The sequence below is a fragment of the Leptinotarsa decemlineata genome, unplaced genomic scaffold (genome assembly GCF_025532065.1).
Source record: "Leptinotarsa decemlineata unplaced genomic scaffold, Ldec_3_MD MMD2_tig00000882_RagTag_RagTag, whole genome shotgun sequence".
NCBI lineage: Eukaryota > Metazoa > Arthropoda > Insecta > Coleoptera > Chrysomelidae > Leptinotarsa > Leptinotarsa decemlineata.
The window spans coordinates 11926093-11949668 of NW_027412556.1; the positions used below are offsets into that span (position 1 = coordinate 11926093).

Sequence of the window (23576 nt, forward strand, 5' to 3'; positions counted from 1 at the left end):
AGATTCGTTTCTGTTAGAATACAATTACTGTTATTTTTTATTTCGCTTTTTTTAACAATGCTACAATTATCACTCATATAAACAATAATATTCAGCGTATTGTGAGATATCACAAAAAATACCGTGATATATTTTACCGAAAGATATCTAGAAATTCTGCAAAAATACTTAATTCACATAAAATACCACACTGAAGCATATTTTGATTTGATGATGGGCAGCTTGAATTACTTGAAGGAAATAAAACAATTATATTCCCACATTTCGGTTTTCACCAGAGTTATAATGTTATAGTGTACTTGGCTAAGCTGACTTCCAAATACAGATTACGTACTGCCATTTGTACAGACGAGAGAGTTCGACTCATGAAAGAAATAATTTTCGGAATACAAGTCATCAAAATGTATACCTGGGAGAAACTATTCACAAAAATTGTAGAAATTGCCAGAAAGTGAGTATAAGAAACAAGTCAGGATATTTAGTGAATTCCAATTATGAAAACATTGGTATTTCAGGTCTACTTTCCATACTCAGATTCAAATTCAGGATTTTTTCACACTTTTCGATTCTTTGAATGATATAAAATAAATAATCATATAGCATTCAATGTTTTCGTCCCTGATGTACAATATTGATGATAATATCTCAGTTATTTAAAGGAAACTGAGTTACAACAAAAATGTCAGCTGCAGCAATCAATATAGATTTTGAAGTAATAACGGTTGAAGTTTCTCCAAGTTCTTCCCCAAAATCCCATAGACAACCTGCATCAAAGTGTAGATAATTGAATTTTTGTTTATTTTGTTACTTTTCCATCTTCGTACAAAGAACTTTCGAAGAAATACAACTTTTGTATCAAAGTCCTCCCAATAGGAGTCGTAGTTTCTGGAAATCATGAAAAATAATTTTCTCATAATGAGCACGTTATTTTCTTTCCTGCATTACTATTTTTATTATTCTTAGTAAATTTTTTCTCTTCAAAAATTACTTGCATTGGCCTTCATCGTATTGCCATAAACAATAGCAACTTCAAAGTGACCAATGAACATGTATAATTCGTATATGTTACCCATAATTTGTTATATCTTAGAGGTTTCAAAATGGGAGGAAGATTATATAAACAAGCGATCTGATATTTGAAGTGCCTCCTAAGGATTTCATTACAATAGATTTCAATGACTTCAAGATGTTAATTATATTATTTGAATACACTGTCCCGTTACTTGGTGAAAATCAATAACACTATTCATGATAACAACAACATGATAACAACAAATAACTACAACAGAAGCTTTCTCAGATTTACTGGTGAAAATATTTCTATTGTCTTTCCAAAAACAGTATTATACGTGTGATACATTTCTTAAAAGAATATATGACAATGAAACAATCGAATTGAGAAGTAGAACCATGACATCTGAATATGTTTCAATTATTTCTGGTCATAATAATTCACTTTGAAGTTAACTGAATATTTTTCATTTTTTTAGGAAGGAAATCAGTCACATTCGAGCTACCTCTACGATTCGAGCTATTATGATATCTTGTAATATTACACTAACAAGATTTGCAGTCTGTCTATGCATCCTCACATATGTCATCAGTGGCAACACCCTAACTGCCACATACACCTACACAGTTGCTTCATTTTACAGAGTGCTAAGGGTAGCAGTTGCCCAAATATTTCCCCAAGCAATAACCCAGTTCGCCGAAACAAAAGTCTCTCTAAAGAGAATTCAGAAATTCTTGTTGCACGATGAGTTGCAGAAAGGCGAAAATATCCATTGCTTTCATTTAATGAACTCTATCGACAATAAAAACAATCTGGGAAGAGAACCCTTCATTGAGCTCAACACCTTCTCTGTTAAATGGTGCAATTCCGTATCAGAATACACTCTGAAAAATATCAACTTCAAAGTATTTACCAAACAGTTAGTTGCAGTGGTAGGGCCTGTAGGGGGCGGTAAGTCTACCCTTCTGCACGCCATCTTGAAAGAGTTTTCACCCGAAGAAGGTACCTTTGGCATCAAAGGATCTGTATCCTATGCTTCGCAAGAACCGTGGCTGTTCGGAGCCAGTGTTAGGCAAAACATTGTGTTCGGGCAGAATTATGACCCTGTCAAATATGAGGAAGTTGTTAGAGTTTGCGCTCTTCAGAGAGACTTCACTCTCTTCCCTCACGGGGATAGAACGCTAGTGGGAGAAAGAGGAGCCTCTCTTAGCGGGGGACAGAGGGCTAGGATCAATCTTGCGAGAGCGATTTACAGGGATGCTGACATTTACCTTTTGGATGATCCCTTATCCGCTGTTGATGTTCAAGTAGCGAAGGAATTGTTCAATAACTGCATCCGTGGGTATTTGAGAAAGAAGTGCGTTGTGTTGGTAACACATCAACTTTACTTTTTGAAAGATTCTGACCGTATATACCTGCTAGAAGACGGTACAGTACGAGCGTCTGGTACTTATCAGGAATTGAAAGATTCCAATGAGTACTTTAAAAAATTCTCATCTGAAAATGAAGAAGACAAAAATATTCGAGCAGAATTAGAAATCCTGGAGGGAGAAGAAAAAAGTGAGAAACTGTTCAATATTTTTGAAGAAAGAGAGCAAAAATCCACTGGAGCTATTAGTTGGCATGTGTACGGCAATTATTTGAAAGCAGGAGGACATTCGTCCAAAGTATTTGGATTGGTTCTCCTTTTTATGATGTCGCAAGTGTTTGCTAGTATGACTGACTATTTCCTGTCTATCTGGTGAGTATCGCATTAGATTTGCTTGTGATTCGTTAATTCAACTAGAATCCTTAATATTATTTGTTTTTAGGGTCAATTTGGAACAACGGAGAATGGAAAATTCAAGTGAAATTCTGCTCAAGACATCCCCCTCTGATGTGGTTCCATTTCTGACTGGCAACAATGAGAAAAATATGGATTCTTCCTCAACCACAAACATCACAATTGTCATTTACAGCAGTCTACTAATTTTGACTATTATCGTATCTGTTATAAGATCCTTATCGTTCTTCAAATTCTGTATGACAGCTTCAATTACATTACATAACACGATGTTCAGTACTATTGTATATTCGACGATGAAATTTTTCAATACTAATTCGTCCGGCAGAATTCTCAATAGATTTTCTAGAGATATTGGAGCGGTTGACGAAACTTTGCCGATTACTATTTTAGATACCCTACAAGTGAGTTTATGATTTCAAATTTGAAAAAAAAAAAAGAGTAAAACTTATTGAATTCAAGAAAGACTGAGGTACTGTGAAATTTATTTTATGTTGGCAAAAAACAAGAATTCGATCATATTCGATTCATTTTCGATTGAAAAGTAGTCTTTCAGGTCAGATGGTGAGAGTACGGATCTGCCGAACTCAAAGAACCTGATTAACCTGATTCGGTCCCCAGCGGGGCAGGCACAAAGTATATGCTCTGCTGTTTCATAATTTTCCAGACAGAGGCGACACACACTGTCTTCCGAGAGTCCAAGTCTCTGCATATGATGATTCAAATGACAGTGACCTGTAAGAATGTCTCTTAGACATCGTAGTTCATCCATACTATAGTCCAACAACTGTTTGGAATCAAGCTTCGAAGGGTGAATAAACGCCAATTCTGGAAGATTCTGCCAGGAATCCATAAATCTTCTGGCCATCCAGGTATTCAGTGTTTGTTTGATGCCAATGACAGGTTCTGGTCCAATGAAGCCGCTTGCAGCACCCTCCTTTGTAAAAGAGTCCGCAACTTCATTGCCTTCCAGGCCAGTATGACCAGGAATCCAACCAGAGACAATCTGTTAAGTCTTCATATCGAGGAGAGTCGTTTTTTGGCAGTTTGCTACCAATTTAGACGTTGCTCGGTAGTAGCCAAGAGCTTCCAACGCTGCTTGACTGTCCGAGAATATTTTTATTGACTTGTGAGTGAGTGATTCATCCAATCTCTCCGCACACAGATACAGTCGCATAAGTTCCTAGGCAGGTAGATAACTCTGTTCTGGGTCTGCGACTGAAAACACCTGCACCAGAACCGGAAGGTGTTTTTGATCCATCTGTGAACCAACAACTATCTGCTCTTAATATTTCATTCTCCCGGAAGATCCAGTCCTTTCTACTCGGGAATAGTACTTTATAAGGCAGTTCGTAGTTGACAGTTGGTGGCATAAAGTCAGAGGTCATTTCCAGAATGCTGTGACTTCCAATGGCAACCAACAGTCTGTTGCACTCTGCATTGAATTTATTTATGCAATTGGCAATGTGCACAAGTCTGTATGCAGTCCATCTAGCCTCTCTTTCCAGAAGAATGTGGAGAGGAGGTAGATCTAGAAGGATTCCATGGCTGCTGACGGTGTGGTATTGATGGCACCACTGATAGCCAGACGAGCCTGTCTCCGTGAGTCAGAGAGCTTCGCCTGGGCCGTTTTCTGTTAAGCCTTCGGCCACCAAGCAATTGCACCATAAGTGATCATTGGTCGGACAATCATCAGATAAATCCAATGGATTTGTTTGGGACCTAAACCCCAAGTTTTACCACAAATCCTTCGACATGTTCATAGAGACAGTCTGACTTTGTGTAAAACTTTTTCCAAGTGAGCGTTTCAGGTTAGTCTTTTATCAAGGACAATGCCAAGATATTTCACCTCCATTCCAAAGGAATGACCACACCATTGAGGGAAAGTGGCGTTAGATCGTCCAATTTTCTTCTCTTGGTGAAGGGGATTAACACAGATTTGCTGGGGTTGACAGACATCTGCTCCCTCAGGCACCAACTGTGAACAATGTCCAACGCGCTTTGGAGGATATTACAAGCTACCCTTCCCATAGTGGACCTTGCCAGAATGACAAGGTCATCTGCATAAGCTTGCAGATCAACTTATCTTCTGTCGTGGACATCAAGCAGACTATCCACCAGGAGCGACCACAGAAGGTAGTGTGCATTATCAAATGTCCCTTCAATATCAAGAAATACAACAACCGCAGTCTCCTTGTTGTTAAGGGATTGAGAGATTTTCTCAACGAGGTTGTTTAATGCTGAATCTGTCGATTTGCCGGTTTGATAAGCATACTGATGGTTATTCAGGGGGAATGCATATAATGCTACCCTCCTGATATGTCCGTCCACTATCCTCTCAAGTCCTTTCAGCAGGAAAGATGTAAGGCTGATTGGTCGTACCGATTTGGGGGGTGGGTCTCTCCGGCCCACATTAGGTATATATACCACCCTTGCTGCCAACCAACTGGGTGGCATATAGTTCCACGCCAGACTAGCTCTATATAATTTTGTGAGAATAGGTAAAATTATTTCCAGAAGAAGAGCTGGAAATATACCATCCTCTACGGGAGATTTGAAGGGCTGAAAAGACTTGATAGCCCATTCAACTGCCGGTGCTGTGATAACTTTTATTTTGCTACCTCCCAGTCTTTAAAATGACTACTGCTAACAACTATGCTAATTTTCTTGTACGTATGTAGATGAATCATTACCTTACATAATAAGAGTCATTAAAATTCATTTTCTAGTACCTAATAATATTTGCTACATGATTGATGTCTAAGCATACCTGTGATTATGTAAGAGTACGAAAAGATTGCTGTTTGCTATGGGACCTTTGTCGCCGTTATTAGAACTCATTCCACAGTTTCAACATGTCTCAACTGTTCAACTTATCTTCACTTTTACTGTGACCGTTTTTTACGGCATGTTGAAGTGTTGAACCAATCCGTAGATGTTTTTTGGTTCATATAAAAGAACTATAAATTTTGAGTCTTCCTCTTTCATTTACGAAGACACTGCTCTTTTCCTAATCGAGTATGTCTTAAGGATACCCGTTACTTTTAGCTATTTCCTTGACAACTTTCTATAGAACTATCAAAGCTTTCATTGCTCATGGAAAACGTGACCAGCCTATAGATGAGAAAATGTCGTCTCGTCGTTTTTTGTTGTGGGTTGTGAGCAATGGTAAGAGTTATCAAGGATATACCTGAAAGTTTCAGTATGCTTTCTATATACATAAATTTCCAAACCCCTATCGGATTTTAGTATACTACTTCATCTCCTGAAGACGCCAACTTGGTTGGTGAAATGCGCGTCGAGAAGAGTGTAGCAGTTCTGGTATTTGGGAAAAATGCTTGTTTTGGATGTATAAATCATATCAATGTGGTTGAAAAAACTCACGAGGTCAACTTCAAACCAAGCATTACTTCAAATTAAACGTGAGGATCATTACGAACATCTTCATCGTCATAATCATCACACTAACTGCATCTCGCAGATTCTTCGTGATTTTTGGTATTTGAGCTATTTTTAGTTTTATTTTTGAGGCAACAAACTCTTAGAGATTACTTTCATGGCCAGCCATTATTTGCATTTCAGTTAAATGTAAATTTTCAAATTAAAACAAATTTTAATTATGAAAAGTTGTTTTGAGTGACCGGTATGTAAGAATATCACGCGTCTCAAATTTCTTTTTCAGATTGGATTAGCAGTGCCTGCTCTTATTTCATTGGTTGTTGTATTGAACCCATGGATTCTTGTGCTAACTTTAATAATGCTAATAGTGTTCTATTTCTTGAGACGATTCTTCCTTGATTCCAGTAGAAATATCAAACGCATCGAGGCCATCAGTAAGTATACTAAAATATTGTGACTATGTGAAAAAAATTCGACAATTTTATTAACTTTGAAACACTGGTTTTGTATGGACTTCAATTGGTTATTCATCTTTGAATTTGAAAAGAAACAACCCCAGTAAAATATATAAATGATAATGATAATATCTATTAACAAACAAGCAATAAGTGAATGACAAAAGGATGTTGCATTTTGATACCATTATTACAGATAATATACAACATTATGCAACAAATGAATACAATAATGAAGTTTTCATAATCAACTCGAGAGGTAAATCAATTCCGAGAAATCAATGTCAATTTATCTCAATGTATGACCATCAGTTCCCTCACACCCTCATACAACAGAGAGGAATGATATTTGAACTAGCTAACCCAATAACCATTGAGGGTTATCCGGATATACATCCAGTGGGGTCCAATTACTAATGGTCCAAATCAATGAAAACGATGGCAAAATTGCATGAGTTGGGCTTCGAATTGCTTCCGCATCCACCGTATTCTCCAGATCTGACTCCCAGCGACTTTTTTCCATTCTTAGATCTGAAGATGATGCTTACTTGAAAGAAATATAGCTTCAGTAATCTTCGAAACTGAGACCTATTTTGACACTAAAGACAAATCGTATTATAAAAAAGGTATCAAAAAATTGTACTACCGCTGTTGCCCTCGAAGGCAACTATTTACATAATTATGTTACATTATGTTTACATTATGTTAGCCTACGAACTTCTCAGACCAACAAATATATTCATTAAGAATATCGACCGCGACATTCCAACAAATATTCAACAAATAGCTTTATAAGCTGTCAGTCGTTACATATTTTTCTGTAAATCCCAAAGAAATGAATGAAGTGATTAATAATTCTGACGAAATTTATTGACTGCTAATTCCTCAAATAAATTACCACATTCGTTAAGAATATCGAGCGCGACATAAGATAAACAGTGCTTGTAGTCCATTGAAAAGTTACATTTAGGGTTGCGTTTTTCGGAGGACGCAATTTTATTTTTTTTTATGTGTAGTGGGGGTTATTATAAGCTTAAAGTTCAAGTTTATGGGATCGCAACCCTTGGCCGCCGCACTAAGACAGAAATCTTAGCCGGGCAAATACAGAAGGCTGTCATTCTTGACTAAGTGTGCTTACTCAGGGTACATGATTTTCGGATCCAATGATCACTTACCCCACAGTGTGGGAAGTGATTGTTGATTGATAATGCTAGCGCGCCCTCCTGAATGTATCTGGGCTTCGCGGAAAAGGGCCTGACCAGCGCAAAATGAATACTGTTCAAAATTCAAAGTGGTCCTTTATTAATTACAATCAGATGTTTCCAAAAATGTAGTATACACGAAATCTCAGTACATTGAACAAGGTTTTTCGTATAATTCTCTTATTACCCTCTATTAAATCTATAATTCCATTTCAGCACGCAGCCCAATATACACACATCTTGCTGCTTCTCTGCAAGGTATCACCACCGTCAGAGCTTTTGAAGCAGAAGGAATTCTAACGAAGGAATTTGATAATTATCAAGATGCTCACAGTTCAGCTTATTTCATGTTTTTGACTGCTAACGAAGGATTTGGATTTTGGCTAGATTTATACTGTGTTTTATTCGTTGCTATGGTCATTGTCAGTATATTGTGTATTCAGAATGGTAAGTAATTTTTGAAAGGTCTCGAACAATTCAACTGGCGCGAATAAAAAGAAGCAAAAAATTGATTGAAATTGAATGAAAGGTCAATTGTTAGTTCAATTATGATAAACTGGAAATAATATTCACAAAAGCTAGAGAAAATTTGTACTGAATATTCAAAGGCAACTATGCAGTTATTTCACACCAGCCTAAAATCAATGGTGTTGATGCAATTCAAAATATAAAATCATTACCTACTACTCCACCCAGTCATTTCGAACAATCACCCGTCTAGTCGGAAAATTATGAACTAAACCCTGTACATCCAGGCAACGGAGTGCTCCCAAACATTATCATGCATAGTGCACGTGGTCTTCCAGTCAAGGCTGCTTGTACAGAGTCGCATTAAGGAACGACCGAAAATGTATTTCATTTTTTATAATATACGGCTGGGTATAGGAAAATTATTCAAAGTTTAACTAATAAAGAAACAATTTTGTGAATTCAACATTAAATGAACTAAAAAAAATTTGGTCATTTTATTTGAGCGGGACAAACGGTAAACAGTTTTTGATTTTAAAATGACATTTCAACGTATACATTTGAAAAATAATAATAAAATAATAAATCCTTTTGTCATTTGAGACCGATTACTTTTTCTGGAGAACTGCTGCTAGAAGAATTATCATTTTGAATAATTATCTATGGGTGTCTGACAACTAAGTTATCCATTATCCAAAACCGGTTTCGCGTACTATGTGATATGCTTTCAACCTTTTTTCTTTTCCTGAATAACATCACATAACAATAAGTTATCTTGTTCACAAACATACGCGGTTTCTTGATAGTATAATAATAATCCAGTCATTTAAGCTTAAATTAGGTAAGAAACTCGGAATTCGAGATACCCAGGTGTAAGTCTGTAAATACTTGTATACTGACACCCTAAAAGTTGTCTCAAAACCTACATATGGTAGGGTGTAAGCAACTATTAAATTTCAAGGTCACAAAAATCGGTTTTTTATGCTTTTTTTTGAAATATCTCATTTCCTATGGGTTTTTGCTATTTGTATTTATTATCAATATTGTAGAATACAAAATTCTCTACAAATTTTGTTTAAAAAACTTTTTTATACGGTGAACCGTTTTCGAGATAGAGGGCGGAGAGCACGCGGTCACAGCATCACTTCAGGTCAACCGGTGCCTCCGGTCGAAAACGCGCCGTATATAGTTGATGAACTATCGATAAATCAATGATTATAAATATTTGTCAATTTTTATTAACTATTATATTATATTTTATCATTTTCTTCATGCATTAAATCTATATCTATTCAATAATACTGATAACCGTTTACTAAAATTAAAAAATAATTAAGAGAAAAACTTAAATCATAATATAATTACATTCCCATTTACACTAATAACATTTTAAATAGAAAATATTTTTTTTTTTTTTTGACATTTCAGTAATTAATTGTAATTAGTTCCAACGAAATCAAATATACATGTAACATTAAAAATTGAACAATACCTATCACTAATGAAAGAATAAAATAATTCATTAAAACCAAAAAAAAAAATATCAATTTCAATAAATTTAGTGCCTCTTTAGAATCTGTAAATTTTGAAATTCTTCCACTACGTCCACTACCTGGGAATTATACGGGCCCCTATGAGGAAATGAAGAAGTTCTGTAATATCTCCTTGGAGTCGACCGAGCAACACGTAGATTCCAGAGACTCAAGAGTGAAAAAAGACAATGCTGACGTAAATATACTATTTGATTGGTTTAAACTCCATTATCCTTTTCCAAATACTACGCAGTTAATATCGATAGCTTCTGGAATTGTTGGAAATGAGCAAATTGACTGCCACAGAGCTTACGAAATTGGATTAGAGTCTATGAAGAAGATCACCGACTTATCATTTAAAAATAAAGTTTAAACGCTCCGAAAAAGTGATGCCGCTTTCCAGTGTTAACAAATCTGTAAAAATAAATGATTGTAAAGTTGCAGTGGATCCATTATTACTCTTCGAAAGAATTACTGTCAGCAAACAATTTGAAAGTAATCTTGAAGAATATCTTCAATATGAATTGAGTCCGTATCCAACAGCTCTATTTGATAATGATGGCATGAGAAAAACAACAAAATCGTCATTGTATGACAACATGAGCCCAATTGATTTTGTTCTCAATGAAAATAATGTGACGTTCATTATTGATGGCGGATTTCTTCTTCATCATGTTGTATGGAGCAGAGAAGATACTTTTTCTATTATTTTTGATAAATACATGAACTACAAAGGCATTACAGTTCCAAAATAATTGTTGTATTTGACGGATATTGAGACTACAGTAAGAACGTAAAAGCTATGAAGCAGCAGAGAAGATCTGCTGCACTTTCAAAAACGTATGAAGTTTGTTTCGATGAAACAATGGTTGTACCAGTTACTCAGTTCATTAATATGTTAATTGAAAAATTACAAGCTGCAAATATTACTACTAAACAAGCCAGAGATGATGCGGATGTTCTTATTGTTGAAACTGCAAATGAAGAATCAAAGTCTAAAAAAACTGCAATTATAATAGGACAAGATATTGATTTACTTGTCATTTTAATTGGGCGTACACTGTCTTACGAACAAGAAATTTTCTTTAAAAAAGTTGGGAAAGGTAATGTAAAAACGGAGATATACTCGACTAAAAGTTTTGATAATTATCCTCATTCTAAAAAACATATTTTATTTCTGCACGCATTAAGTGGCTGTGACACAACTTCTGCGCTTTTTAAAAAGGGAAAAAAATTATTTTCAAAAGTTTTTGAGAAACTGACAAATTTGGATGAACTAGCTGCAGCATTTGAGGAAGAAAATTGTTCGGCCCAGAGATTATTAGAGAGTGGAACTCAAACCTCATTGGCAGTCTATAATGCTCCGAAATCTGTGAAAAGTCTCGATCATCTTCGTTATATGCATTACGTCAAGTCAACAAAACTTAATAAACCTGTGCAGCTTTCAAATATTCCACCAACAAGTGCAGCTGCTCATCAATATTTCAACCGTGTATATTATCAAGTTCAAACTTGGTTAGGATATGATTTGGAACCCCAGGTATGGGGTTGGGCAATGCGAAACGATTTTCTGGAGCCTATCATGACAATTTTACCACCTGCTCCAGAAGGTTTGCTAAATACAATTTTCTGCAACTGCAAGAGTGGTTCTGGTTCGCGATGCGGATGCAGGAAAGCGGGCTTGCAATGCTCTTTAGCTTGTGGCCAATGTAATGGGCAAGCTTGTCTCAATGCTCTACCATAACAGAGCGACATTAACGAAGATGGAACCTTTGACCCCGAAATCATGGAAGAATTTGAGACAAATGTCGTTGAAGACGATAATGAAGACCAGTTTGAAATTTACCAGCAGCCAGAAGACGACGATGAAGAGGAAAAAGATAATTAAAATTATAAATTGTAGTTTTTGTACCCTTTATTCCATTTCTTTATTTTCAATAGAAATAAATGTTTTCAATGATATTTTTTAATAAAAAGATTAATTCATAATTTAGTTGTTTTTTTTTTTTCATCATGTAAGAAGTTATAAATATTAATTAGGTTAAAATTCAAATATAATTCCTATATTTTCATTAACAATTCTGCAATTACATGGGCAGGTAAGTGTTCTTAAATAAATTAATACTGAATAAAAAGTGGATAAGTTAGGAAAAAAATGATAAAATATAAAATAATAGTTAATAAAAATTGACAAATATTTATAATCATTGATTTATCGATAGTTCATCAACTATATATGGCGCGTTTTCGACCGGAGGCACCGGTTGACCTGAAGTGATGCTGTGACCGCGTGCTCTCCGCCCTCTATCTCGAAAACAGTTCACCGTATAAATTTTTTTTTTTTTTAACAAAATTTGTAGAAAATTTTGTATTCTACAATATTGATAATAGATACAAATAGCAAAAAACCCATAGGAAATGAGATATTTCCAAAAAAAGCGCAAAAAACCGATTTTTGTGACCATTGACCTTGAAATTCAATAGTTGCTTACACCCTACCATATGTAGGTTTTGAGACAACTTTTAAGGTGTCAATATACAAGTATTTACAGACTTACAGCTGGGTATCTCGAATTCCGAGGTGAACTTACTATAATGACTGGACTATAAGGTGATTCCTACCTGAAGGGTTCTTCAAGCCAGTTGAGAGGGCATCTAGAATGGCTTGTCTTGAAGAAGTTACTGATTCATCAACCCAAATGTTGGACTACGTTTACTCACGTTTCATCCAGGTAAACGATTTTTCTATTCTTTCTTCTGTAGATTGTTATTTTCATTAAATATAATACTATTTCAACCTCTTTTTCATATTTAAAACTTAATGTTTTCAATAATTTGTGAAATGTCGACCTTTTGAAATTTGGTTGATAAGGATCATCGTTCACACCTTTTCACATCGTTTCGAAAAAAAATTATGTTCTTTCCTTCTAATAACGTTTAAATCAAAATCGTCTACCTTATCAATAATTTTCATTCGTGAGGAATATGGTTTTGGAACCGAAAAAGAATGCTTTCGTTTATATTCTCTCACAACTCCGTATACACTTAAAGGAGACACTCCAGCAATGTTTCCTACGTTTCTTACGATTTCATCAACGGACAATAAAGGATTTGCTTCAATTAGATTTCTTAAATGTTCATAATACATTTATTTTCATCAACATTAAGTTGCAGTTTTTTTGGTCTTTTTTTTAGTTATAGTGTAGGGACACAAATTAGCAGGTTTTTCAGCCGTATCAGTACTTGACATTTAAAAATTTTAAACTTTTAAATACCGTATTTGTACACATTACAGGCGTTAAAAAGTAACTGTCCACTCCGACACTGTAGCCGATATACCTGAAACAATTAATTCCGCCAGCCGATTGCAGTTATTTTACCCAATAAATGCAAATGTGCGTGGTGATCATGCTTTGATCACACATCTATCATTCTTTGGGTTGCTTTATTTGTTGGTTGGATATAGTATGGTGAAACAACTGATAAATATATCCCAAGGTCACGTCGATGAGTAGTCAGTCAAGAAAAGGAAATGGAGCCATGAGTAATACCATCATGTTGTCACTCTTAAATATTAATCTTGAGGTGACAGCTAAGCTGTTCCATTTGTTAAAACTATTAGAGTACAGAAACAAATCAATCGTGATCCAACACCAGACAGCGCTGTTTCGACCCGCCAGAGGTCTCTTCAGTGGTAATAAACTGAAAACCACGAAAGCATTGTTGGACTCAACTTATCTATCATCGATATTCAAGGATTGAGTCTTCTATCGGACTACTATAAATGTTATCTTCGTGAGGCAACATATCATCGTTTGAATATTATTTGAGTTTTTTCCCAACACCAAACCGTTATTTTAACATCTCGAGACGTGTTTCGATCACCAAGTGATCATCCTTCAACACCTCGACACGTGTTTAGATCACCAAGTGATCATCCTTCAAGACTAAGATCAAACTGAGAGATCAAACCAGTTTGGTGTTGGGAAAAATCTCCAGTAATACTCATTACTACATAAAAGATTTCAAACAATGCATCACAAGTATCACCGTTTGTTTTTCTTATTTAGGTCGTGTTTGAAATCGATTGAAAGTGAGCAACTTTTGCATTGTTACAAAATTCAATTCAAATTTCGTGCAATTATTAAATTCTCGTTTTTGAAAAGAAAAAAAACGCTGAAATCAACGCCAAATTCAATGATTTGTGTAGGGACTGTGCTACTGAATATTGACAAATAAGTACTGGATAACTGAATTCAGATCCGATTGAACCAACATTTTTGATGGTGAGCATCCAGACCTTCCAAATGAGGTTAACATCTAGTCGAGTGTTGTTTCTACTAAAAAAAAATGTGACGATTATGTTTTGAAAAAAGTTAAATTTGACAAAAGATTATAACTTTGTTCAAATCGCTTACAAAAGTAGCATTTCGCGTCGAGAAGTTGGCATAACTAGCTGATTTATCTTGAAAAATGACAGTTGACGATGAAAACTAACAGAAGACGTATGAAATGTTGTTCAACCGTCGGTGTTTATATGTTAACTGTCAGTTTTGATACGTCAGTTTTGGTACGTCAACTGTCACTTCTGGTGAGTAAACTGTCAATTGAAAGTTTTTCAAAATGTAATAAAATGAAAAAACCTAACTTGGTCATTTTATACGTCAAGAAGTAATGCCAAGAACAAGATCAGTAATGAAGGTGTTGAATGGTAGTGGTCCATACTGACTTCCTTGAGGCACTCCATACTGAACAAATATAAATTGAGAAATAAAATTATTGATTTTCATCCACTGAATTATACTCTTCAAAAAACTTCAAATCCACAGTTGTTAGGTACCAAAAGATTCCAGTTTATCGAATAATATTTCATGATTAACTCTGTCAAATGACTGAGAAATCGGTGTAAATTTGTCGAATTTGGCCACGTTGGGCGAATTACTTCATGTACCTTGAGTACAAATGATTACTTCGTACACCTAGAAATGACCTGGAAATAAATTAAATTTGTCAATACCTACAGTACCTGTTTTTCCAAAAATTAATAAAAGATTAATTTTTTGGTAAAAAAACGTTATGGCTTATTACGACAAAATATTTCTCATTCAATTTTAATGTATTACCTTTTACAGCGTTCCCATGAATGATGTCTGTTACAATTCAAAAACAAGTGTTTGGAGTAGAAAATAGAAAATTGTTCATTGTTCATATGAAACTAGTTGTTTCGAAAGGATTCTTTGTTCTAATATGTATCTGAATAAAACATTTGTTTTCATTATAGTTTTCTTTTTTTCTTGAGAAGTTGCTAAAAATGTGTTAACAGATTTGACGTCTATGAAAGAACTTATGAAACGATATTGAATGAAATGTTGAAATTGTTGAAAATAACTATAGTCTATTTCAAAAGAGTGTAGAGTAATAAATCATGAAGTGTCATAAAATTTGCCTGAATTTCGTTGTTGTCCATGGGCGTAGGCAAATCTTAGGATTATTAAACTTAATAATTAAAGTAAATTAAAAATTACAGACATAGATAATAATAAAAGGCCATTTTTGGGAAGTAATTTGGTCTAAAACTAAGTACCTACATGTAATTAGGTAAGTAAAATTTCTTAAAAAAAGATTAAGATTAATTTTAGTGGTTCTTGTAAACTTATTCAATATGCAATTTGGGTTCATATACTTGAGCATGATTTCTCAAAAAAGGGTTAACACTTAGTTCCGAGGTGCCATGTCATTATAATAATCCCTTTTTGACCCTGCCCACCAATCATGCAATACCTATTAAACCCAGGTAATTAAGAAAAAGGGTTTAAATATATTGTAATGGTGTCTTAAACATTCGAGTTATAATTGTAATTGTTACTACACCAATTAAACGTACAGTGATATTGTGATATAGAAATAGTGAAAAAGTTATAAAATGGGGACATTTACTCCAAAGAAAAGAAGTGTAAAAAATTCTCCGCTATCTGTTTGCGAAAAAGTTATAATTTTAAATGTATATGATTGCATAAAACACGATCACCCTATAGTTTGTCTGTGCAAGAAAGTGTTGAGCGATGTGCCCGAATGACTGGAATTGGACAGTCCACGATTTTTAAATTATTGCGAGAAAGAAAGATATCAGGCCAGGTAAGTCCATGCAAGAGAAAATCAGGAAGACCAATAAAAATCTTAGATGAAGACACCAAATGTGACATTCGAAGAAAAGTTCATTCGTTTTATTTTAAAAAGGAAATACCCACTCTTGAAAAAATATTTATCGAGATAAGCCAAGATAACGATATTCCTTTGATATCCAGAAAACTTTTATGGAAAACTTTAAAAAGTATGAATTTTGCCTGGGAAAAGCACAATTGAAAGGCACTATTACTGGAAAGTGATGAAATTGTTTGCTGGAGACGAAAATATTTGACAACTATAAAGCAGTACCGCAGAGAGCAAAAGAAAATTTTTTATCTTGATGAGACGTGGATAAACGAAGGTTATATAGTCAAAAAAATGTGGCAAGATAAAAATATAACAAGTTCTCGCCAAGCTTTCATAAAAGGCCTTTCGACGGGTATTAAAGTGCCTTCGGGAAAAGGGAAGAGGCTTATAATTGCTCACATTGGAAGCGAAGACGGATTTTTAAAAGAAGGTTTGTTAAGCTTTGAGTCGTGCCGGACGGGAGATTATCATGAGGACATGAATTCGGATGTCTTCGAAGACTACTTCGGGGAAATGTTAAAATTTCTTTCAGCTGATTCGGTCGTGGTTATGGATAATGCAAGCTACCATTCAAGGCGCTTAGAGAAGGTACCAACTTCAGCTTGGAGAAAGCAAGAAATTATTAACTGGCTGTCAAATAAAGGTATTCAGTTTGAGACGAATTCAGTAAAGAAGGAACTACTAGCCATAGTAAAACAACATAAATCTCGCTTCATGAAATATGCCGTAGAAGATGTAGCAGAAAAGTATAAAGTAACTGTGCTGCGCCTACCGCCATATCATTGCGAATTAAATCCTATAGAACTTATATGGGCACAAGTTAAAGGATATGTTGCAAGGCACAATACCACATTTAAAATGAAAGATGTCAAGGTATTGTTTGATCAAGCCATTATGGAAATCACATCAGAAAACTGGCAAAAAGCAATCCAGCATGTTTTAAAAGAGGAAGATAAAATGTGGGAACTGGACAACTTGGTCGATCAGGTGGTTGACCCTATAATTATAACACCAGGGGATGATGACAGTTCTTCGGATGAAGACTATACTGATGTAGAATAATTTAATTGAATTGTAAATATACTGTAGCGGGATAAGCAATCTGGACAGAGACCAGTGTATCAGTGACAGTGACACTTTTGCTTAGGTTAGGGTTTAGAATTAAGGGTAGTCTGAATAATTATTTTCTCGGAAGGTTCTCGAAAATTGTACCTAGTAATCTCTAGAACATTCAATTAGGGTATAAATAGAGTGTTGTTAAACGTTAAGGGAAGTTCACAGTTTTAGTATTGTTCAAGTGTCAAATTGTAATAACGTATCCAGTAAAGTTCTTGTCGTTTTTGTGAATAAATTGATTTAAAGTCCCCACAAGTGTTTCAATACGTAAAGTTCGTTCGTGTGTGTTTGTGAGTATTTCCCGATTTCGGTTCGTATATATTTTATTGTTACATTTTATATTTTTTTAATAACACTGTTCTGCTGTATTAAATTTTTATTTCCTTTAATATAATTTTTATGAATGCATATTCTTTTGGCAATTATCCCACTAGCGCGCCTCTGGCTCAGTATTTATCCGTCGATAACAATGGACAAATCCCTTAAAACAGGGTGATACCTACCTGCTCTTTATGAAACGACATAATTTTGCAATGCGGACTAGGGAAGTGACAGAATTTATTGACGGATCACCCTGTAGCGCTTTTGAATACTTAATGAGATTTTATTACTCTACACTCTTTTGAAATAGACTATATACCGAAATATTTGGATTAGGTTTTTAAATACTACTAAAAAAATATGCGAAAACGAAAAATTTTTAAAAAAATATCGTGAGAACATTAATTTGTATAAAAAACAAATTTTTATGACCTGAAATGGAAATTAATATATGAATAGGCTGAGTGAAATGATTATTTACAAATAATAAAATGAAATTAAAATGAAAATAAATCAAATAATCAATATAAATGATGAAAAATGCAAATGAAACGGAAAAGTGAAAAAAAATTCAAATCAAGCTACTTCACGACGTTTAAATTATTAGAATCCAAAGTTGTCTTCGACTTATCACTTTGCATTTTAAGTACTGTCAACCACTTCAACATTTCATTCGTAACATCCATCACGAAAAATTAAAACAAACCAACCTCTTCTGAAAATGTTCCCTTTCCATTGTAATGAATTTCTTGTTCCACAGAAACTTTAGGTGGAAATGTAGGATATTCCCTAACTCAGTCGACAGCATTGACGGGCATGTTTCAGTGGGGTGTAAGGCAATTGACTGAACTGGAAAATCAAATGACTTCCGCAGAAAGAATCCAAGAGTATACAGACATTGTGCCCGAACAATACCTTGACACTAAAGAACCCCCGAAATTCTGGCCAGACGCGGGAAAAATTGAATTCGCAGAAGTATCTTTCAGATATTCGGAAACTGATCCTTACGTACTCAAAAATCTCACGTTCAGAATCAAACCTCGTGAAAAAGTAGGAATAGTAGGAAGGACAGGCGCTGGTAAATCGACCCTACTCCAAGCTTTATTCAGGCTGACAGATATCGAAGGAAACATTTTGATTGATGGTGTTGATACGAAGAACATGCCTCTGAAAACTCTCAGATCTAAAATATCCATAATCCCTCAAGAGCCGGTTTTATTCTCAGGAACGCTCAGAAAGAATTTAGATCCCTTCGACGAATATCACGATCAGGTGGGTGGAAATATTTCAAATATTCAGCTTTCCCATAAATACTTTTCAAACCCTGTGTTGGGAATATAAATAAAATTCAAAAATGAGTTGCCTTAAACACTGTTACGCCACTGTGTAATTGTCTATGTCTGGTTGTCAAGGGATACCTACCTACCTTAGTAAACCAATAGCGTGTGTCCTGTTTTCCTTACCTCTCGCTTAAGAGTAATCCCCAAAAACCAAAATTGGGACCCAACACCCTGAGTAGAATGAAGTTGGTATTTCTGAAAAGGCTAACTTTAGGAAAAGGCAAAAATGAAAATTCTGATTTCGAACTGAATTGGGCTGAGTGAGTAAATGAAAACCTGATTCAAAACAGAACTGCCCGTGAAAAACTTTCCAAAAAATTCAAGAATACTTCAAGTTTAAAAAGTGTGAACTTTCTCGGCCGGTGATGACTGTGTCGAAGCTGCAGATTTTATAGCTGACGTTTCGCTGAAACAGTTTCTGCGTTGAGAACAACTCTAGCACTTCAACTTTTACCTCATCGCCTTTGATGATATCTACCGTAGTAATAGACGAAACGTCAAACATAAAAACCAGCAGACCACAACCAAAAAAACCGAAAAATAGCTTTGACACGGCATACTTCGAGTTTGTTTGTGATGGGAAAATGTTTTTAACTGCAATGGATTGCAAAACCATTAGTCCTTAAACATTATCCGTAAGGGATTGCGCAGAATTTTATGTAGAGCTCTTTCTTTCTGTGTATTATTTTTCCATAGCTGTCTCCCCAACAAGTCGTCGTGAGACAACTCCGAAGCCACTTTTCTGAACTTTGTCGCCAACATTCATGACTACCGGGGCCGTTTCATTTCAAAAAATATCATCAACAGGCACTAATTTCATGAAAGTGTAAATTTTTCTTGTGGAAGTTTTTTAGTGTTTTTACGGTTTATAACCTACCACAATCTGAAAAACATCAATAAAAATCAATAGGGAACCTGCTGAAATGTAATAAAGAAGAAAAGGTGATGAGGAAGTCACATTTTCGTTGTCCATCAACACGATTGGGACACGTACCGACTTCTTACAGATGAAATGATGTTGTCCCTAATGTTTTTGGCTATGCGTAATTTAAAAGTATGTCACATAAATACTATCTGCGGGCGCTTTCGACAGTTGGTAGTACTGTCATCTTCTAGGCACTCATCAAACTGCCTGACTGACTGACTCACACTGATAGTTTGAGGAGTGCCTAGAAGATGACAGTACTAACAACTGTCGAAAGCGCTCGCAGATAATTATATATATATATATATATATATATATATATATATATATATATATATATATATATATATATATATATATATATATATATATATATATATATATGAAATCTAGAAAGGTTAATGCAGTCAAGCTGCTGGAAAAAAAAAATTAATAGATAAGTACTCTTTGATCATTCCCATATTGATTTCAATTTAAGAGCCACCGGTATACAGCTGTTTCAGCCTATTGGGCATCGTCAGTACCGGGCAGGCGGTCCTCGATTGAAGACAAAATGAGAAGAAACCAAGAAAGTACTTGATAAAAATAGCTGCGTGAACGCAAGCGAAACATGAGTGGAACCACCTATTGGTGTGACCCCCAAGTCAAACCACCAACACTGACATAAAAACTTGGCAAGTTGACTTGGGGGTCACACCAATAGGTGGTTCCACTCATGTTTCGCTTGCGTTCACGCAGCTATTTTTATCAAGTACTTTCTTGGTTTCTTCTCATTTTGTCTTCAATCTCGAGGACCGCCTGCCCGGTACTGACGATGCCCAATAGGCTAAAACAGCTGTATACCGGTGGCTCTTAAATTGAAATCAATATGGGAGTGATCAAAAAGTATATATATATATATATATATATATATATATATATATATATATATATATATATATATATATATATATATATATATATATATTACGGTAAAAAGTTAGGTATATGTGACCTGAATATAATGTATATGTACATTTCCCGGCAAATGTGTACTCTTGCCTTCACGTTTTGGTAAATGTTTACTCTTACCTTCATGTTATAAGAAAAGTTGAAATAAAAATAAATGAAAAATGTTATTGCAGTAAAAAATATTTATTTAAATAAATATAATACAAAAGGGTTCAAAATCAAAAATGATTTTAATTAAAGAATGCAAACGACAAACAAAATATACTTTTCTTTGCATATTATATAATATGTCGTAGGTTATGATCCCAATATTCATAAATACAATTTTCGTCCGAGTTTTTCAGGACAAATACGATGAGAATCAAACAAATAATAATAATAACATACTTTTTTTTATTATAACAGTAAAATTTTATAAAACTATAAAGCATTTTTACAAATGCTGGAATACAAAATTCCAGATTCATAAAACCAAAAAGAATGAAATTTACACCATTCTTTCAGGTATTAAATATAATGCTGATGGTCCTGATGATATCAGCATACGAATGTTATCATATTATTGTCCAATTATTTTTTTCGGGTGTTCTTTCTCTAGCCTAATGAGCAACGCAGAGAGTCTCAGAGACCTTCCTCCGATTAGTATTTTGTGTGAATTATCTAAAGCATTTCAAAAAATTTTGAACTTTCAGATGCGTACTACTTGAATGATTTCAATATATCACCAACCTGTCAATCAGGGTTCCGAGCAAACTACAGCTGCACAAAAGCTCTTTTGAAAGTTATAGATGATTTACATCGTTCTGTGGACAATAACAAACATTGTCTTTTAGTATTGCTGGACTACTTTGATCGCATTCACCACTCCCTACTTCTGGCATAACTGAAGTACCTAGGTTTTGCCTCTAGCGTCGTAACTCTGCTTGAAAGTCAGCTGCTAAAACATTCTCAGTGTACCATACTCAATAACAAAAAACCGAATACCCTAAAATAAATATTAGGATTTCAGGTCGACTCCTCTTCATTCATATACTTTTCAGTTCTCACAGTGCCTTCTTCATACTTCCATTCATACTTCCATACACGTCGGTACACCGACGATACACAATTGTATTCAGGATTCGATGAAAATTCACTCAATACTGCGTTTGATCAAATGAGTAATGATCTGCCCTCTCTGATAACTGAATCAAATAAATAATATCTCTCTGTAAACACATCTAAATTTCAAGTCATGCTCTCCATCAGGCCAAATGCAAAAAATCATTGTAGCGAATTGATTAATATTTACATCGATGGGGTTCAATAACCAAATAGAGAAGTCACGAAAAATGAAGGCCTTCATTTCAAAAAGTATCTGCCATTTACTAGACATGTTTCTCAGATTCATAAAAATGGTTAAACGAATCTAAAACTAATATACCAGAGTCAAAATCTTCTGAACAAAAAAAATAAAATTTTACTTTGCGACGCACTGGTACCTACTGTCTCTTGCTAAATATGCAGATACTGCTTAATGGTCCAGTACTCTTGAAATCTGACAGGCAGATACTTCATCAATAACTGCAGAGTTCGTGCATAAGACTCGCCACAGGCTTACGGAGACGTGAGCATGTATCTCAATACTTGCAACAACTTGGGTGGCTTAACAATCTGAACATGGATGCTAGGTGAACACTGCATCCTGCTACTATATTCCATAAGGTCATCGCCACTAGAAAATATGCTTACCTATTCACTAAATTGTCCTTTAGAACCGATATACATAACCTAAATTTGAGATTGGAACTGCACCTAAACATTAAACTACTCTTTTTCGAGGTTCTTTTTCTTCTAACATTACACGCTTATATAATCGGCTACCCATCGAATTGAAATCACCACCACCACTTAGTTTCGAGAAAAATCTGAAAAAGATATTCATTTACCATAAATATGTAGAAAATACCAAAATTATTGTTTTATTATATTAAATCATTATATTATATTAAATTTCCTTCATTTTTATGACATGGCTTTTCACATATCAAATATTATATTCTCATATTTGCGCCTCTCTTTCCTGCTTTTCTCTCTTTCTTTTTTCCTTCAAGTTCGATTGCAAACTATTTTGTATTAACATGAGCTGGCTGTTGCTGGTTGGATGGAAGAGCAATATCTGCCTTGATTCATCATGTGAAGATATTGAATTCGGCCATTTGTTAGATTAGGTTAGTATCTCTTGTACTGAGTAACCTTCTAATAAAAGCATTTATTGATATCATTATTATCAATCCCAAATTGAACATTATGATATCTGGGTGTTTATTCTTATATTCATCAGACATAAAAATTCATCTTCAATTTTGTTTCAGATATTATGGAAAGCGCTGAATGATGTGGAATTGAAACAAGTCATCAATGAATTGCCAGCAGGTCTGGACAGTAAGATGTCCGAAGGCGGTTCCAATTTCAGTGTGGGGCAAAGGCAGCTTCTCTGTCTTGCTCGAGCCATAATACGTAACAACAAGATTCTAGTACTAGACGAAGTCACAACCAATGTAGACCCACAAACAGACGCACTCATTCAAAGTACTATGAAAAAAAAATTTGCTAACTGTACAGTATTAACCATCGCTCATAGACTTCACACCATAATGGATTCAGATAAGGTCTTGGTTATGGACGCTGGAGAACTGGTGGAGTTTGATCACCCATATGTGTTGTTGTTAAACGAAAACGGAGTTTTCTACGGATTGGTGAAGCAGATTGGTTCTTCGATAGCTGAAACTTTGAAGGCTATTGCTGAAAAACATTTCACTTCAAGGTCCTGATACAAGACAAAAAATGTATTTCCCGACATTATATTTTCAATAAAAC

At 34.8% G+C, this 23576-nt stretch overlaps 1 protein-coding gene across 1 annotated transcript; it reads left to right on the top strand.

Moving 5' to 3' along the window:
* Positions 1 to 401: 401 nt before the first annotated feature.
* Positions 402 to 23530, top strand: LOC141482240 (probable multidrug resistance-associated protein lethal(2)03659). The gene is made up of 5 exons (XM_074175245.1): positions 402 to 451; positions 1656 to 2458; positions 8068 to 8298; positions 18262 to 18773; positions 23072 to 23530. The coding sequence occupies exons 1-5, from the start codon at positions 402 to 404 to the stop codon at positions 23528 to 23530; spliced, it is 2055 nt and encodes a 684-aa protein (XP_074031346.1).
* Positions 23531 to 23576: the final 46 nt, after the last annotated feature.

Bases quoted from the DNA above. Each gene is read 5' to 3' on its own strand.
- LOC141482240 (XM_074175245.1), top strand. From the start codon at position 402: ATGTATACCTGGGAGAAACTATTCACAAAAATTGTAGAAATTGCCAGA. The intron at 2,459-8,067 runs GTACTTATCAGG...ATTCCATTTCAG, and splicing joins CGGTACAGTACGAGCGTCTG to CACGCAGCCCAATATACACA. The intron at 18,774-23,071 runs GTGGGTGGAAAT...ATTTTGTTTCAG, and splicing joins TCGACGAATATCACGATCAG to ATATTATGGAAAGCGCTGAA.